This window comes from Larimichthys crocea, chromosome XXIV (genome assembly GCF_000972845.2).
Source record: "Larimichthys crocea isolate SSNF chromosome XXIV, L_crocea_2.0, whole genome shotgun sequence".
Classification (NCBI taxonomy): domain Eukaryota; kingdom Metazoa; phylum Chordata; class Actinopteri; family Sciaenidae; genus Larimichthys; species Larimichthys crocea.
In genome coordinates this window covers 3836919-3856091 of record NC_040034.1, presented here as the reverse complement: position 1 = coordinate 3856091, position 19173 = coordinate 3836919, and the positions used below count along the sequence as shown (strand labels likewise).

The window sequence follows — 19173 nt, the reverse complement described above, 5'->3', positions numbered from 1 at the left end:
CACAAGGCAATTCATAGTGCTTTACAGAGGCAAGGAAAGACATTTGACATTAAGACAAGCAATAGCAATAGAAATAAAAAAATAAAAAGAAGAAAATTTAATTAAAAACATTAGAATGTCATTTAAAATCATTAAAATAGCACTCGAGCTGCTGCGTTCTGAATGAGCTGCAGCTGTTTGATACTTTTTTGGGGGAGTCCAGTCAAAAGACCATTACAGTAGTCAAGTGTACTGGAGATGAAAGCATGGATCAGCTTCTCCTGATCTGTTTGGGACATAAAGCCCTTAACTCTGGATATGTTCTTAAGTTGGTAGAAGGCTGTTTTGGTGACTGATTTTATGTGGCTGTTGAAGGTCAGATCTGAGTCTATCAACACGCCAAGGTTTCGAACTTGGTCTTTAGTTTCTAGAGACAGTAACTCAAGGTGTTTACTGACAGCAACCCTCTTCTCTTTATTGCCAAAAACAATGACCTCAGTTTTTTCTTGATTTAACTGAAGAAAATTTTGGTTCATCCAATTTTTGACTTGCTCTAGACAGTTACACAATGACTCTATAGGACTGCAGTCATCTGGGGACAGCTCAAGATATATCTGTGTGTCATCTGCATAACTATGATAGTCGACATTAGAATTCTGCAGAATTTGACCCAAAGGCAGCATATATATATATAATATCAGTTTATCTTAATAATAATAATCTTAATTAACTTTATTTATTAAAACACAGTTACAAAGTGCTAAAACACAATCAAACAAACCACAAAACAACAACAGCAACAGTTTAAAAGCAATAAATCAATTTTTAAAAATTTGAGATGAAGTGCAACATAAAGCATAAAAATAAAAAAGTATGTTTTTCTGAGCGTTGACGCAGATTGTGCAGCCCTGATCTCCTCAGGCAGCTCACTCATTTGGAACGCCTCCCAGAGCTTTAAAGTAATCAGTAATCTTAAAAATCCACTTTGCAGCCGCTGTAGACGAGCCAGGAAAGGTGCGATGATGATGATGATGATGATGATGATGATGCCAAGAGCAGTGAGTTACAGACGTCTAGTCGGCCAGTTATGAATGCATGAATCATCTTATGTGACGATTTGCTGCTTTCCTTTGAATATTTGTATTAATCGTATTAACGTTGAGGTTTGTTGGACAGAACAAATATTTTCAAAGTGTCACTTTGAGCTGATTGATCCATGCTGAGCATAATTATTAGATACAGTCAAAATCAGCTCAACTTCAACCACGTACAGCAGTAAAATTAATGCATAATCTAATTCTATATTCCCTGACTATTCTGAAGTAACACTTCAAATGTGTAACAGAGTATTTTCACAGTGTGGTATTAGTACTTAAAGGATGAATACTGAATACTTCCTCGTACTTTTACAAGCCCAAACAGTCGAACGTCTCCAGTAACCCTCCCACAGGTTACGAGCTGCTGCTGCTGCTCTCGGGACCAAAATAATCTTCTTCATTATCTCCTTTTGTTGCAGCGTCGATACAAGAAAATTACAGGTTCGCTCTGGAGAAGACGCATAACGCCCTCGAACACAGACAAGCTGCTCGGCCTGAAATAACCTTCACAGAAAACATCAGCAGCTGGATCAGAACAAATAACAGGTTGTATGTTTTTTATTATTAATATTCATCATGATTTCTGAAGAGATTCAGGCAGAATTAAAGAAGTAAAATGACTGCAGAGTTTTTGAACCATTCATGTGACCTCTACTTACTAAGTTAACGTCACATTTTAGCTCATAACTAATCACAGATATGTGCGAGGCGTGAAGGTGACGACGTTTCAGGCTGACATTAAAACGAGGAGGTCACGTACAACCCAACACATGGGGAGATAAATGAGTCTGACCTTTGAGAAAAACAATAAGCTGAATATTAGAAAGTAAAGAAAAAGATGTTTGGCAGTTATGAAATGTTTTACAAGCCTCATCCATCAGTTTCAGCCCTGTCAGTCTGTCTTTCTATGCATTCCTCCAGTAAACACTTTGACACTCCATCAAAGACACAGAGACAAACGTGGCATCTGGCAGAAACTCCACAGAAATAAAAAATCGTCTTTCTGGGAATTTGTTCTGCCGTTTCACTGAATCTCAGCCACCGAGCAGCTAAATGTACAAAATGTAAATGCACTTGACCTCGGGGTAACTCAGCGTGCTGGTGATGGAGGGCGGACTCAAGAGTTGGCTGCTCGCAGTGTGAAAGGTCGCCTCATCATCCCACACATGGAGACTGTCTCTGCGGAGGCGGGCTGCTGGTCAAAGACTGGAAAACGTGACTGTGGTCTCGTCCCGGTCTTGTTTTCTCCCTGGTGTACTCATCACTGGGAAAAACCCACAGAACTCTGGGCTGCGTCCCATCGTCAGATCATCATCAGCTGGGAGACAGCTGGACCAGATCGACCTCACAGCTCAGGCTCAGACGTTTAAGCCATCATCGCTCTCAAACGTCATCATCGCTGTGCTCAGGGTGGCTTGTTGGTGGGAACCACACATGCAGATACCATCCACTCGCCTTTGAACCAGAAATCTCAGATTTGGACTGACTCCATCATTTCCACTGGTCTGATGTCCATCGCTTGCAGCTCTGTTCTTCTTGTCGGTCTCCCTCAGTCGTGGTTTCTTTGCAGGTGTGATTCACACAGTCTCCTCTGAACACTTGATGTTGACGTGTCTGCTAATAAATGAACCTCTCCTCTGCAGCAGAGCTAACTCTTGGACTTGAGTTCATGCATGGCAGTGTCGTCGGAGTATTTGATGTATGTAGTGACAGATGAGGGGCTGATACAGTCGCTGGGCTCAGGACACTTCGTGGTTCGTGTCCTTCAACTGTGGCCTCAGTGTTAAATACTTTGAATCAGTTATTTTAGTTTACAACGTGACATTTCAAGTGAAACTGTTTCATATAAATCCATCTTAACACTCCCGTCTCACCGCAACACTGAACAAAACGCCGTCACTGAAGTCTCATTCAAGAGCAAATAAATCCAGTTTCTATGGAAACTGAAGTTGCCAAGTGAGCTACATGGATGAGGATGTGATCCCAAAGATCAAAATCATCTTTTCTTTTTCTTCTGAGGTGTTTTATTGTCTCCTTACTGCTCAGTAAGTGTGTCCTGAAGAGCATTTTTTAAAAATAAACTGATATCACTGCTCAGTTGCCTGGAAAAACCTCCAAAGGATCCCAGGAGGGAATCCTAATCAGATACCTGAACCACCTCAGCGTGAAGCAGCTGCTCTGCTCCTCAGCATCTCTAAAGCTGAACCTGACGGAGGAAACTTACTTCAGCTGCTTGTACCCGTGACTTCATTCCTTCAGTGACTACCTGAAGTTCAAATCGAGGGTTGCAACGTAAATCTATGGATGAATCTGGAGCTTTGACTTCCAGCTCAGCTCCATCTCCACAACAGTCCAGCACAACGTTTGCATCACTGCAGCTCGACATCTCGTGCTCCATTTTAGCGTCACTCTTGGACAAGATGAGAAAAACTCTCTCGCTTGAGGAAGCAATCAATCCACCGTCTCACAGCAGAGAACCACGGCCTCAGTCCTCATGAGACGTCGACTCTCAACCTGGCTGCAGGGCTGCAAACCACTCCAGTGTGCTGATGAAACAAAGAATCACATCATCTGCATAAAAAACACTCAAACCGGACACCTCCAGAGACGTGGGGCCTCCTTCAGATGTTTTCTGAGAACCTTTAGGTGATGCTTCATGGTCGAACTGACTGAAATCTCAGTGTCACACACACACACACTTTGGCAGAAAACAAAGTGTTTTCTGTGACAGTCAGATCACAGGTTGGACTGCTGCAGCAAACGTGTATCCTGTCACAGTGTCCTTGTGTGAGAGACACTGAACTCGCTCACCTGCTCCGGATGGAAGCGTCAGCTTAAATTTTAATGCCCATCCACAGCGGGGAGCGAGTCGGTGCATGAAATGTCTTTTATCCAGCGTCTCTCAGGGGATACTGTATGTTTCCTTAAAATAACCCTGAGCGCTTCGACAGTTGCGATCACCGTTAAAGAAAGTGCTCAGGTCCTCTCCAGAAAAAAAACACATGAACACAACACCGATCAAGACACGCCGTCTTTATTTTGCAGTGGGAATACAAATTCAGAACACAACCATCCATGGAGCATTCACACAGCTTGTTTTTTTCCAGTGTGCTTTTTGTACAAGCGCGACAAACAGCAACAACAAAAGAAAGAAAAAAAAAAAGCCTGTCACAATCAAATGCAGTTAAAGGCGACTTAAGAGAAACGTATTTGGAAAGATGCCTTTTCAGTCACAGAACACATTCCTGTTATTTGCAGAAAGAAAGGCGAAGCTGTCGTCACAGACGGAGAGCGAGGAACGTTCGAAAGAAGTTTAAATAAAAGAACTTTCTGCTAAAGCTCGATAAGGAAGATCTCTTCGTACATGTCTAGTTTCTTTGTCATTTTTACTTCAACATTTGTTCAACTTCAGTTGTACAATCAGCTGCTGGATCGAGCGGCACGTTGCACCAACTATGTGTCATTGTGTATTGTTGATAATTTGACATTTATTCGTGTCCTGCCGAGTCGATGAATGAAACATGTCCACAAACGGAGCAGAGCTCCTCGTGCTTTCATAATTATCCTTAGAAATAAGTTTGAAAGTTTAAGTGTGTTACTGTTGACTGCTGGTGCAACCGGCCGCTGACCTTAAAACTGAAACTTAACGACATTTTTGTATCATATTAATAGTTCAATAATCAGTTTTGTACGACCCTTCTCCTTCTGGTTCATCGTTTCAGTTTCAATTCAAATCTCTCCCGACTGAAAGTAACTTTGGTTCTTGTGAAAATACAAAGACGAGACATTCCTCAGTGATTACATTCAGTCCAGTACAGGAGCAAAGAAATCTTGAAACCTTCGATGTAAATGCATCATCCTGTAAAGACAGCCTGAATCCTTTAAACTCTTCACTTTTGGTAGCCGCTGTCAGCTCACGTTAGCTCAGTTTGTTAGCCATGCTGCCCAGACTCAGAGCACCGGGGGGAGTGTTAGCGTGTTGGACGAGTCAGCCGGCTTTACATAATGCTGCTTTAAAGAAAGGTCCAGATTTGTGTAAGAGACTCTCTGAAGCTTTGTTGGAGACTCAGGTTGATCTCAGCTTTAAAGGATAAATCTTGTAATATTTAAAGTTTTTTTGTTCTTCTTCTTCTTGTCAACAAATCCCATTAAAAGACCAAACCAACAATTATATTTATCAAATTAACAAACACCATCCTGGATTAATCCACCGCTGAAAGTAGTCCCTAACAGACGCTCTGTGTACTCCAGACGTTTGTGGAAACTAAATATTTGTTGGTTTTTAGTCTGTTGGTAAGATTTCCTGACAATGACACGACGATGACGCCTTTAAATGTTTCTCCACGACTTCAGTACAAATTGGTCATTTTGACAAACTTTCACACTCATGCAGGGAAATACTAGCAAACGCAGAAATATGTATTTTATACCTATAAAATCTTCTTCTTCTTCTTCTTGTGTAAACACAAATGCATCAAAACACTGTTAATCGACTCCGACTCAGTTTGTAAATCTACTTGGAAACCGCGTCCACGTATATACAGCACAGAAGAAGAGGACGGCGGTGATATTTGGGGATTTCCGAAGGGTTACCTGCTCCATCTCGCTGGCGTAGACTCAAAGAAAAACATTTAGAAAAATGGTGCTTCACCTCGGCGCCATCCGCAAAACGTCTGAAGTTTGTACTTATGAACCACAGAGTATAAATTTGTACGGTTGCCAGAACGCCCACTCGCTGAGGCTCCACTAACAAACAGAAAAGTCTCTGTGATGACAAGATTTCTTCATACAGTGTAAAACTCTTTAAATAAATGCACAGAAATGCAGTGACAGGTGAGGACTGAATGTACATCTTTATACATTACTGCATACAAAAGAGTGTGTGAACTTAAGGTGTGTTCGGGTTGGTTTGGTCTGAGAGAGCGTAAGGTTCGCTGTGAGAAAGCATCTGTTGCAAACAGCAGCCAGCCAGGCAGCCTGGCGATGTTTAATGACCGGCGTTTAATCTAATCTTCTCCCGCATGAGTCAGCTCCATGCCCAGGAGGCCGAGCTGCAGGCCACATGCCAGGAAACGCTTCCAGCAGCAGCTTCGTGCACGCATAAAGGGCTTCTGTGGGAGTTCACGGGGATACGTGATGAGCAGCAAAGGTTCAGCCACAGCTTTGTTGCTTTGATTACACGAGCGACTCGACACATTTCGACCCTGTGCGTCTGCGTTCACACTGCGACTCAAACTCAGCTGATGAAAAAAACGTCGTCGGCCTCGGCTGAAACTTTTTGGTGATGGTCAGCTGTCAGATCCGAAAGCTGCTGCTCCTCTCTCTCTCTACCCCGCTGAGGGATTTTTAATTTATGAGCATGTTGGCAAACGAACCGAAAGAGAAACGAGACCGGAGCCAAACAAATTAAGTCGCTGTTACGTACGGAGCTCTCTGTGGTTGCATCGCTTGATTTAAAAGTTTATTTTGACCTTGTGAACAGATCTGACAAAACTACGTGACTGCCAGGTCCATTTAATTTAACAGAACTGCTGACGAGGAGAAGAATTTAACTGGGATCCAATAAAAGATGAAACTACACTTTAGAAAAGTTTAATTTCAGTTTGATTAACTGATTCACATGCAACACTGACATCATGTTACAAAGCTGACAGAGAAACATGTTTGAACATCCAGCAGCTTCATTTATAGTCGTGTTTACGTCCACCTGAAGTTCTATATTTACATTTATTCTCCTTTCAGCTCCGTTTTTGGTCTCCACCAACTCCTAAATGCTCAACCGTGTTCACCAGATGTGAGTCTCTAAATGTGAGTCGGTGGATTCATCAGAGCAGAGTGAGCTGTAGAGTTGCTGGGAAACCAAAACAACGAGCTGAAAGGCGCTAAAATGCAAAGTCAGGTGGTAATTCTCTACGACTGCGAGCGACGCTGCTCTCAGAAACAACTGAAGATCATGTGATGTGACTGAAAGCTCCTGAACGAGGTGTGATTGATTTAACCGACAGGGTTTGAAGTTTATGTTTTAAGCAGGACGTCGTGAAGTATTTCAATCATCTAGTTATTCGGGTTTGTCAGCTGAGTTTCCATCAGTGAAGCTGTTCGCAGTGTGAAAGCAAAGTGTGACTCACTTCATGTGCCGGCTGCACGGAGTCAGCGAGTGTGTGACCACGAATCTACTGACCAGAACACCACCACCACCTTCTTTTAGTCTTTATCTGGGAACAAATACTGATTTGGAAAGAAAACGCCTCAATTTTTCGGACAGATAGTGCAAATTTCTCGCGGCGATAACGGCCAAGGTGCTCTCTCGAAAACACATTCAGTGCTTTAAGGTTAAAAATATCAAAACGAGCAGCTGCTTTCACACAAACCAGGTCCAAAAACAAAGAGGGGGAAGGGTGAAAATAAAGGCACAGAGATTTGGACTTCTCTTCCAGTCCCTCCCTCCGACCGTCTCGAGCAGCAGCAGCAGCTTCGAGAAGTTTCTAGAAGGCTCTGTCGACTGCGATCACCGTCAGTACTCTCTACCGCGCAGGACCCGACTGTTTGTCCCCGCGAGCTTCAATCCGGTGGACATCAGCCTCCCCTTCCTCTGCGTCTCCCCCCCCGCCTCCCGGGGAGCATCACAGTCGCTCAGTGGTAGGTAGAAACAAAAAAAAAAACTGAAGCAGCAGCAGCAACAGCAAAAAATTTCTCCTCCTCTACCTCCTGAATTCAAACCGATCCATTTATAGCCGAGCCACTCGTACAGAGTCACAACAAACATTTGAAGCATATCACAGACTAACAGGGACACAAGCAGCGAGGGGGAAGGAGCATCCGTCTCTCCGTTAAACTTCACTCACGCTTTTATATCTTTCTTTTTGTTTTCTTGTTTTTTTGGACCGGTTGCCCGTGACAGCTGTGGAACGCAGCGATTAGGGGAGTTTGCCACATTGGTGTGAACTGCAGACACGGACCGGACGCTGATGGGGGTCACACAGTGAGTGGAGGACGACCTTACATCAATAATGCAAACTCCCACTGTCCTGTCTCTCTAATTACATCTCTGTTTAAACACAGATTGCCTGACTTCAGCTTCGACCTCGCGTGTTTCAGACAGACGAATCAAAGAAAACGCTCCATGTGACCGAGCAACAACAGGTACCACAACCTGGACCCGACTCCTCGTCTCACCCGGCAGCAGCATCAGCAGCAGCAGCGGTGTTTGGACTCTCCTTTAATCGGGTCGCTGTATTTAACGCATGCATCTGGCTGTCTTCATTTACAACCTCATGAATCAGGCCAGCACGAAGCGATCCATCACACTCTGGAGGAGACGACCACTGTAACATTGTTTAGTGCTTTGGCAGCAGGCTTCGACGACCACGCACCAAATATGACGACAACAGGCGCTCACGCACACACACACACACACACACACTCACACACACACACACACACACACACACACACACACACACACACACACACACAGTCACGTCCGTACGGGAGAGTTAACTTAAAAAATAAAAGTTCAAAGTTTGTTTCACAAAAGGAGTTCCTGTGTGTTGACTTCTCAGCAGGGTCGGCCACATCTACCACAAAGAGACAAAAGAAAAGCGCTGCTGCAGTGCATTCTGGGGATTTGAGTCCATATTTACAGTCCGTGGAATGATAACGTAAGTTATTTTTTTGTTTTTTTTATTTACACACATTATCAGCTCCTTTCGTTCCTGCAGCGACGTCCCATCCGGTGTCCCCGCCTCACGACACGGCGACCACACACACACACACACACACATACACACACACACACACACACACACCGTGATCCGTGTGTTTTTATCCGTGATCAGTACTCCCACTCGTCCGTCTTCATGTCCAGATAGTTGAGAATGTTCTGGGCGAACTTCACCGCCTGCTTCCGTGCCATCTTGGTCGTCTCGTCGCCCTGCGGGTCCACGGCGTCCAGCGTCAGCAGCTGTTTGGTCAGCAGCTCCTCCAGCATCATGTAGCTCTTGTCAGCCCGCTTCCCATCGAAGCCCAGCACCTGAGCCTGGAGGTCCGACAGGCTCCCCAGGACCAGCCACACGGCCCGGTGCGACGGATGCTCGGCGGGGCCCGGTTGACGGCGAGCCAGGGCCTCACGGAGGTCCAGGAAAGTGATGATGGCTTGGACCTCCACCACGGCGCGGCGGCGAGCCTCTCTGATGCACGGGTTCTTGGCGGTGTCCACCTGGTCCAGGTGGGTGAGGAGGCTCTGCAGCTCGGCTTTGGGCCTGAAGCTCAGATCTCCCATCACGCAGTGCCTCAGGACGCCCTCTCGCAGGTGAGACACGTGAGCTCGCACCGCCTCGATCTCACGGATGGAATTGTTCTGCGCCAAGTCGTACCTGAAGAAACAAACAGTGAGTCACTGCTGAGTTTTTATATAGATTTATGGTTTATGGGTCATTTCTGATCCACCTTGTGTGCAGGAGCTGCTGTGACGAGTGAATTTCCACACTGTGAATCATTAAAATCTGTCTTATCTGCCCTACACGTTATAATTGGCCCAGTTCAATATGCAACACGAGTCTACACAATATTCATAGCCGGGGTTTCCGCTGCATCTCCACTGACGAGGTACTGAGCCTGAAAAACACTGAAGATCGACAGTAATACATGTTTTATTTAGAATATTTGTCGTTCTGGCTCATTCTTTTTTCATTAACGTGTTTATTTTCAGCCTCAGACGAAACTCTAACTAAAGGCAGCAACGTAATGAAGCGTTCAGTCGGTGTGTTATTGTCATCAGTGAGTCTTGATCACTCCTGACGGTGCAAACTCAACAACAACAACACAGACGCTGCTCTGATTCGCCGTCTGTGATGTGCAGTAATCAGCTCGTGTGCACTGTGACACCTCTGAAGAACAGAACGTGTTTAATCCTCCAATTTAAAGCGAATATGAGGACGCAGCCACAACAGTTAGATTACTGATTAAACGTCTTTTATTACTTTAAATTAAACCAAATCTTTGGACTTTAATTGATAAGATAATTGATCAGCTGTGTGTACCTGCGCGTGTCGTCTCCTTCCCCCTCCAGGTCCAGATGTTTCAGCAGCCCGTTGATCTCCTCCACGACCTGTTTCCGGTAATTTCTGATTGCCGCGTTCCCGGAAACATCCAGAGCGTCCAGCTCCACCTGCATCTCCGTGAGGATCCGTGACAGGTGGGCGCAGCTGTCCCTCCCGCTCAGCCCCATCAGCAGAGCCACCAGCTGACTGCGTGCCACGCTCACCTTCACCATCACCTGGTTGATGCGGTGCACGGCCTCGTGGGTGTCTCCCGACAGCGGCAGGGAGAGCGTCTGCTGCTGGGTGCGGCCCTCCAGCACGTCCTGGACGGCGCACAGGCGTGTCAGCGCCCGGTAGCGCGCCTTGCGGAGCGGCACCCTCCCCTCGGTCTTGACTTGGGTGAGCCTCAGCACGAGCTCCTGCAGAGCATCCACCAGCTCGTCGCTTATTTCGGCCACGCCGCCGGCACGCTGGGGCAACACCACGCGTTCATCCACCAGCCGCCGCGCCTCATTGCTCAGCTCTTCGATGGCCAGGCGGGACGGATGGGTGGCGTTCTCCTCCAGGTAGCGCAGGAGGCCCTCCACCTCCTGCGCCGCTCTCTTTCTTGCCCCCTGCAGCTCCGGTTTGCCCTCCGTGTCCACCTGGTCCACCTCCAGCAGCAGCCGCGTCAGCTCGCGCTCCAGCCGCTTGTAGTCGCGGTCGTTCTGCAGGCCGCTGAAGGTGCAGACCTGAGGCCCGAGGGACGCCACCTCCTTCTGGACCTCGTACAGCCGCATCATGGCAGGGTGCTGCGGATAATATGGCTGCTGCTGCTGCTCCATTGGATGCTGCTGCTGCTGCTGTGGACCGCCATGGTCCATCCTCTTCCCGCCATCAAAGGGCTTCCCAAAGAGGCTGCAAAGGAAGGAAGCATGAAAGGAAAGTCAGAACAATGAGCAACAATCCAGCGCAGGCACAAACAGAGGTGTTAGACATTGTTGTCTTCTGTCCAGAGCGGGCGGATTACTATAAAAGTTTCTTTTCAAACAACGACCTCCAACTGACGTCTGGACGGCCGCCAAAGACAAACTCTGTCACCTCAGCCCGACATTTAAATCTCCACCAACTCCTGAAGAATTCACAACTCCGCGCTGGGATTTAAATGTTTGAAGCGCCGCTCTCACATGCTTGTTAAAATGCAAATGATGTGGCATTTCTGTGTCATGGAACAAAAGATTTTTGTCCATCTCCCGAGGGAACAAAAGCATCGACACACACAATATGTTAGACATGTTAATATAACCACAGCGAGACATTAAAATCAGCCAAAGGCCGCGGGCTAAAGCGTCACTGAACATGAAAATAATCCATCTTACGTGAAAGCAGTCCTGACACTCGGCCGCTGCGCTGTCAGCTCGAGCCGATCTGAACCGTCACGTCACTGAAAAACTGAAGCCGGGATTCACGATTAAAGTCTTTTTGTCCATCCGAGTCTGATCTGTCTTGGATTTAAGAGTTCAAATATCTGACACCAATCTATCAGCCAATATTTATCCTTTTGCATAAAAGCAAAGAGTTGTTTTGAAGCCATCTCTGCCTCTTCCACCTCCCGGGTGGTATAAAAATCAGTAAAGACGTGGATCATCGGTGGAGCTGAAGAAACAAACCATCCATAACCACACCCACCTGTCAATCAAAGCGTCCACGCTCTTAACCCTGCATAACTTTAATCCTTAATATAACCTGAACAGGTGAGTTGTATATAAATTCACCCTCAGTACAGTTGTCATGAACGGGGAAATTAGCTACAGAGACCAAAACTGTTTTTTGTACCAGGCTGTAAACATGTTTATTTCTGCTGTGAAGTTGGACATTTGGACATGGGGACTTATGGAGACTGACTCACTTCTGGAGCCAGCCTCAGGTGGATGTTTGAGCATCATTTCACAGCCACAGGTTGGTGCTTGGTTTGCTCTGGAGGACTAACTGAAGCCGGTGATGTAGTAAAAGATGTCACGCCTTTTTCTACGTCACCTCCTAAAAATTCTCTGACACTGAGATATCTGCTGTAAGCTCGACCGGAGCCTGAAACGTGCAGCCCGATCGACCCAACGTTCTGATTCACTGATTAAAGTAACGCCCTGCCACAGTCGTGTAAATCAGGGTGTCTCGCAGTAACGAAAGCTTTTATTTAACCAGGATATGTTTGAGCAGACGGGTGCGGCACGGTGGTGCAGTGGTTAGTCACAGTCAGGGTTGAACCTCGGTTGAACCTTGCTCTGTCTGGTACTCCAGCTTCCTCCCACAGTCCTACACATGAACCTCAACAGGTTAACTGGTGACTCTAAACTGGTCGAAGGTGTCAGTGTGAGTGTGAATGCTTGTTTGTCTCTATGCGTCCTGTGATGAGCTGCTCACTCGTCCATGGCGTACCCCGCCTCTCGCCCTAAATCAGCTGGGACAGGCTCCATAAGCCCCACCGTGACCCTGATGAGGATACACAGCTACAGATAATGGATGGATGGATGTTATGTTTGGTTACAGGTGCAACAGACGTGAAACCACAAGAGGTAAAGACGAGTCTTCAGTATTAATGAGAATACATAAGTATCTGTTTGATATCATGAACTGCTGTTTGATCTGTGAGTAGAACAAAACCTAACCGTCTTCTCTTGACCTTGACCTGTTTTGTTGAGCCTGGTTGTTTCTCTGCAGATCACGCCGGCTAAAGACCAACACGCCCACGTAATGTATAAAATATATAAACACAATACAGCCATGAAGAAAATGGACGAGGTTAACCTACATTTTGTCTCGACAAGACGAACGCCCACATGACAACCACTCGGAGTATTGCTGTGCTCTTCTATCAGGCTCGGTGTCTGACATGATGCTGATCACTCTCTAATCCACAAACAAAAGGATCCGGCCTGCACGCCGAGCTTTAAATCATCGCCGCTGACCAACACCCAAAATATGAAGCCGCCTTCAGCGCCTCGCTGCATGTGCAGGAAGAGTCGGTCAAAGCGCCTCATAAAGTGTGTCACAGGTGCCTCGAGCGCTGAAACGTATTCCCAGTTCGACGTTACTCAGAAATATGTCATCAGCACAATTTCACTGTTACCGGCTGACAACGAGCCAAAACGCCAAAACCAATTCTGTCCAACTCGTTATGGTTAATAATCCACAGCACGCAGGTCATTCTGTCCATTCAGAGAGGACGGGTGTGTCAGAGACGACGGCTACAAAGAGGCAGAATTAATGAAACTATGTAGCCATGCTGCATCTTTAGTATCTCTCTGTAGTCGCTTTGTATCTCTGTTTTGTTGCCATTTGTCTCTTTGTTGTAATTTACTGTCGTGTAGTCATTTTGCATCACTCTGAACTCACTGCGTCTCTTTGTAGTTTTGTATCTCTCCGTAGTTGTTGTGCATCTCTTTATGATTGTTTAGCATCACGTTGTAGTCGGTTTGTATCTCTTTGTAGTCAGTTTGTAGTCATTTTAAATCTCCCTGCATCTATTTGTCTTTTTGTAGTTGTTTGATGTCTCTTTGTAGTCATTTAGCATCACTTTGTAGTCAGTTTGTATCTCTCTGTACATGTTTTGTGGCGATTTGTCTCTTTTTGTAGTTGTTTTGCATCACTTTGTGTCTCTCTGTAGTTTTGTATCTCTTTGTAGTTGTTGCATTTCTCTTCATAACTGTTTAGCATCACATTGTATTCGGATTGTATCTCTTTGTAGTGTTCTTGAGTCACTTTGTAGTCATTTTAAAATCATCTATTTGTCTCTTTGTAGTTGTTTGATGTCTCTCTGTAGTCATTTAGCATCACTTTGTAGTCAATTTGTATCTGGCTGTAGATGATTTGTGGCAATTTGTCTCTTTGTAGTTGTTTTGCATCACTTTGTGTCTCTCTGTAGTTTTGTATCTCTTTGTAGTTGTTGCATTTCTCTTCATAACTGTTTAGCATCACTTAGTAGTCAGTTTGTATCTCTTTGTAGTAATTTTAAATCTCCTTGCATCTATTGGTCTCTTTGTAGTCATCTGTCTCTTACTCCTTTAGTGTCACTTTGTAGTCCTGTTGTATCTCTTTGTAGTTTGTTGTGCATCTGTTATAGCTATTTTACGTCTCTTTGCATCACTTATTAGTCTTGTTGAGTCACTTTGTAGTCATTTTAAATCTCTTTGCATCTATTTGTCTCCTTGTAGTAGTTTGATGTCTCTCTGTAGTCATTTAGCATCACTTTGTATCTGGCTGTAAATGTTTTGTGGCGATTTGTCTCTTTGTAGTTGTTTTGCATCACTTTGTGTCTCTCTGTAGTTTTGTATCTCTTTGTAGTTGTTGCATTTCTCTTCATGACTGTTTAGCATCACTTTGTAGTCCTGTTGTATCTCTTTGTAGTTTGTTGTGCATCTGTTATAGCTGTTTTACGTCTCTTTGTAGTCCTGTTGTATCTCTTTGTAGTTGTTTGTCTCTTACTCCTTTAGTGTAACTTTGTAGTCCTGTTGTATCTCTTTGTAGTGTCTCTTACTTCTTTAGTTTCACTTTGTAGTTTGTTGTGCATCTGTTATAGCTGTTTTACGTCTCTTTGTAGTCATGTTGTCTTCTAGTCATTTTGCATCTTGTCAAAAGTTGCGTCTCTATAAATTCTATCAGCATCTCTGTAGTCGCGTTGCGTGTCTTTGTAGTGTTGTAGTTGCTGGTCCTGAACTTACAGTATTTACTGTTTCCGAAGCTTCAACAGCTCCAGAGCGGAGATGTTACACAAAATACTGCAGCACACATGTCACCAACCTTTAACTCGTCACTTCAAGCTCGGGATCTCTGACCTGTTCACGTCTACTACTACATCACTACGATACATTCTCCTCTGACGGAGAAGAGCGAGGATGTTCTCTCCATCCTTTTGAGTTTTTGCAGAGGAGCCCGGCTCAGGGGAGAGCTGATCTGATGAGCATCGATAGCACTCATTGGAATAAGACAGGATTATGCATCAGCAGGTACTTTTATGTAAGAGGGACGCACATAATCTCTCCACCTCATCGCCTTAAATTTGATCCAAGAGAAGAAGAGGGGCTGTCTCCGGTCCTGATGGGATGATCTGACGGAGCTAAGAATAGGAATCAGTCCATGAGTCATGACGGTTGACAGAGCTGGAGGTAACACCACCCATGCACCCTCCACCTAAAATCGTTCATGCACCTCAGGCATCTCCAGGCTGCATGCACGCAGGATGCGTGCATGCAGCCTGGAGATGCCGGAGGTGCATGAACGATGCACGGCTTTGCGCATTATGTCACCCACAGAAAAGGATGTGGAGGATGTGCACATGATGGACCAGAACCAGAACACACACACACACACACACACACACACACACACACACACACAGTGTCGTTGAGCCTCACCTTTTCAAAACTCCGAACACATTCGCGCACATTTCTACGGATGTCTGTTTCCATCAGCCAACGCCGGGCGGTTCGTGGAGCCAGATCCCAGAATCGGCGGAGGGTGGAGGGTGGAGGTGGAGGATGCTCCGGTCACCTAACACCGCCCGCCTGCCTGCCTGACTCTCTGCGGTGTGGCTGCCGTCGCCCCTCCCACACACTATCACCGAGCCCCCCCTCTCTCTTAACTCACCCACCGGAGCTTTACTCGGTCCTAACGGACGTTTTGCCTCCTAACGAGCCGCCGGTGGAGCTCCGTGTCCCCGCCGCCGTGTCCCCGCGTTAAGCTAGCTGATCACCTGACTCCCTCCTCCCGCCCTCCTCCTCCTCCCGCCGCCGCCGCCACACCTTGTGGCCGTAATAACTCCACCTTTACAGGGTCCAAACACCCCGAACAGCACCGCCACACGGTCACAGCTCGGCTCTTACCTGCATAGCCAGCGTACAGCCATCGGAACCGACCCGGGGAAGTGCGCACGTCCTCCGGTTAAAGCTAAACATTAGCTCCCTCCACTTTGCAGCTCCGCGAGTGTGAACTAACGCGGAGTTTAAGGCGGGTGTGTTTTTAAAAAGAATCAGTCATTACATTCACTAATAAATACAAGAGGATAACAAACGTTTAGTTAACTTGTAATAAACGTAGAACAAAACACACCGACGCGTTATTATTATTATTTTATTTAAATCTCAGACGGACTTTACTGTTTTTAAACTCGGTGTAAGTTTTTGGTCGTCCAACATTGGGTGCGCTTTATTTTCACCTGCCGCCGTGCCGGTGGTTACGTGGCGGCGTCGGCAAAGGCGGGGAAACTGAATATTAAAGTACTTCTATCTGATTTATTTTTATATTTATATTTTATACTTTTACTTTACCACAACTCTGAGGCTGTACTTCATTCATAAAACACCTATTTTATTTATTAAAATATTTACATTTGTTACATAATTTATTATTTATTACACTGTAATATACAATTCATATATACTTTATATATTTTATGTTATATTCTACTACTATACTGTATTTATTAAATTACGTTATATACAATATTACTGTGTACATCGTATTTATAGCGAGATACCCGCCCCGCCGGTTTACTCCGGTGAAGTTTTGGAGCCCATCTTTTTTATTGTGGCACTCACGTGACCGGACGGCCGTTACCCTCGCAGAAAGGACACCGACACGAGCTCCCGTTAAGTGTCCGTTAATGCTGTTCACGTGACTGTCTGCGCGGTCACCGGGTCTCCGTTAAACCGCCGTTACGTGTCGGTTGGTCTGATGGCGGCAGCGCGGAGCCTCGTCTGCACACGCCGCATGTCAGCAGCCTGCAGCCGGCAGAGCGGCTCCGGACAGGCCGCCCCGCGGGACACAGCACCGAAGGTCCGTCCGGTAAACCGTGAAGCTTCATGAAGCATGCGGAAAATAACCGTGAAGCTGCATGAAGCATGCGGGAAATAACCGTGAAGCTGAGTTACAGATTAATATTTGACTTACAGGCAGCGACAGCACGAGCAGGGAAGGCCTGACAGCTGTTTACACTGAGTGTGTGTGTGTGTGTGTGTGTGTGTGTGTGTGTGTGTGTGTTGCCATGATACTGTCTCTTCATTTAAAATGCAAAAAGGTTTCAAATTTACACCACACACTTTGACACTGGATGTTATGGGGAGATGTTGATATTACAAAGGTATGATAATGATTTTTATCAGTCGATATTCTTCATATATATAAAGACATCTTAGGCTTTATTGTCCAAAGTGTTAATATGTGTTGCATCTTTAATTATTTTTTTTTTAGTCTTTCAGCAGCTCTGTCATTATTTCAAACACCCCAACAACATGAAGTTTTCCTGTAGTTTTCATATTGATAAGATAAGATAATACTTTATTGATCCCACAACGGGGAAATTCACTTATTACAGCAGCGAAAAATAGAGTGTACATATTTACAAAAAGTACTAGAGTATAATGTGCAGTAATAAAATAGGTGTTTTATGAAGTGCAGTAATCAGACAACATATACAGAAATACAGATATATTTGTCGGCATCTATAGGCAAATATCAGCTGATGAAGATTAAAATTAAACTATCCTGTATATTATATGTGTATATAAGTGTTGTTATTAGTGTGTTAAGTAGCATTTAGATGACTTCTGTTGGGTCTACTGCTCTGTAAAGCAGTTTGTAAAACTCTGTTTTTTAAAAGTGCTATATAAGTAAAGTTATTATTATTATTCATCACGTGACACTGAACCTTTGATTCCTAAAATGAAGGTTAAGAATTTAGTTTTTTTGCTTCTGCCATCTGCAACCTATAGAAACTACATCAACAGTGAACCTGAGGACTTCTAAACAGACGCTAAGAGACGGACAGAGACGCAGAACACGAACCACAACCAAAGGGCAAAAAACAGGTAGAACACACTTAAAACACACCACACACACCCACACACCAACTCACAATCACAAAATACAATAAAAAAATAATAACGTTACTTATTAATGCACCTTTAAAAAACAGAGTTTTACAAAGGCACAGAGCCGTAGACCCAACAGAAGTAATCTAAATGCACTAACACACTAATAACAAACAATAACAATAAATATACAGGATGTTTAATTTTAATCTTCATCAGCTGATATTTGCCTATAGATGCCGACAAATATATCTATCTGTTTCGTATATGTTGTCTGATATGCACAGATATGAAAACTACAGGAAAACTTCATGTTGTTGATAATGAAGAGCTGCTGAAAGACTAAAAAATATAATAATAATTAAAGATGCAACAATATAAATGGAAAAAGAAATGTCTTTATAATATGAAGAATATCGACTGATATAAATATTTATCTACTTTTATAAATAATATCTCCCCATAACATCCAGTGTCAAAGTGTGTGGTGTAAATTTGAACCCTTTTGCATTTTAAATGAAGAGACAGTATCATGGCACACACACACACCACACACACACACACACACACACACACACACACACACTCAGTGTAAACAGCTGTCAGGCCTTCCTGCTCGTGCTGTCGCTGCCTGTAAGTAAATATTAATCTGTAACTCGCTTCACGGTTATTTTCCGCATGCTTCATGCAGCTTCACGGTTATTTTCCGCAGCTTCCTTGCAGCTCACGGCTATTCCGCCATGCTCATGCAGTCTTCACGGTATATTTCCGCAATGCCTTCATTTGACAAGCTTCCACTGGTTATAGCCGGAGCGGATCCTTCGGTGCTGGTTGTCTCCGCGGGGCGGCCATGTGCCGGCACGGCCGCCTCTGCCGGAGCCTGACGTAAGGCTGCTGTACATGCGCCCCCGTCTAGCTGCCGTGTGCCAGTACACTGAGGTATCCGGCTGCCATCAGACCAACCTAGACCATCGTAACTGCTGCTTTACTTAGCCTGGTTTAGTGTGATGTGGGCTTGAGCGGGGGTGCAGCCGGGTGATCGTTCTGACCGCGTGACACGCACGTCACTGCAACGCCAAGGGGCGTAACCGTGCGAGCCGAGCATTAAACGCGTCAAACTAGCCGCCGAGAGCTTTGCCGCCCCTGCCTTTCAGTCTTACGTAACCGTTTTCTGATGCCGCTCTGTGTAATACGGTCTTCGTATCCATGTGT

At 45.1% G+C, this 19173-nt stretch overlaps 2 protein-coding genes across 5 annotated transcripts in view; one reads left to right on the top strand and one right to left on the bottom strand.

Annotated features, from left to right (window-relative positions):
- Positions 1 to 4094: 4094 nt before the first annotated feature.
- bag5 (BCL2 associated athanogene 5) lies at positions 4095 to 17114 on the bottom strand. Of its 3 annotated transcripts, none has more exons than XM_027274709.1 (3): positions 17042 to 17114; positions 10118 to 11014; positions 4095 to 9451 (listed from the first exon to the last, which is right to left on the bottom strand). In XM_027274709.1, the coding sequence occupies exons 2-3, from the start codon at positions 10978 to 10980 to the stop codon at positions 8911 to 8913; spliced, it is 1404 nt and encodes a 467-aa protein (XP_027130510.1). In that variant the 5' UTR covers positions 10981 to 11014; positions 17042 to 17114; the 3' UTR covers positions 4095 to 8910. The 3 variants fall into 3 exon arrangements, with proteins under 3 accessions (XP_027130510.1, XP_010745941.1, XP_019133545.1); XM_010747639.3 differs by lacking the exon at positions 17042 to 17114 and adding an exon at positions 15976 to 16368; XM_019278000.2 differs by lacking the exon at positions 17042 to 17114 and adding an exon at positions 15508 to 15875.
- Positions 16661 to 19173, top strand: part of coa8 (cytochrome c oxidase assembly factor 8) — a 6074-nt gene continuing 3561 nt past the window's right edge. The window contains exon 1 of one of the 2 annotated variants that reach the window (XM_019278002.2): positions 16661 to 16927. In XM_019278002.2, the coding sequence (XP_019133547.1) occupies positions 16826 to 16927 (102 nt within the window). In that variant the 5' untranslated portion in view covers positions 16661 to 16825. Of the gene's footprint in view, positions 16928 to 17129; positions 17232 to 19173 lie in introns of those variants that run through there. The other variant, XM_027274710.1, reaches the window with a different exon arrangement.

Bases quoted from the DNA above. Each gene is read 5' to 3' on its own strand.
- bag5 (XM_019278000.2), bottom strand. From the start codon at position 15,539: ATGTGCGCGAATGTGTTCGGAGTTTTGAAAAG. The intron at 11,015-15,507 runs GTGAGGCTCAAC...CTTCCTTTGCAG, and splicing joins GTGTTCGGAGTTTTGAAAAG to CCTCTTTGGGAAGCCCTTTG. The intron at 9,452-10,117 runs GTACACACAGCT...TTGTTTCTTCAG, and splicing joins GAAGGAGACGACACGCGCAG to GTACGACTTGGCGCAGAACA.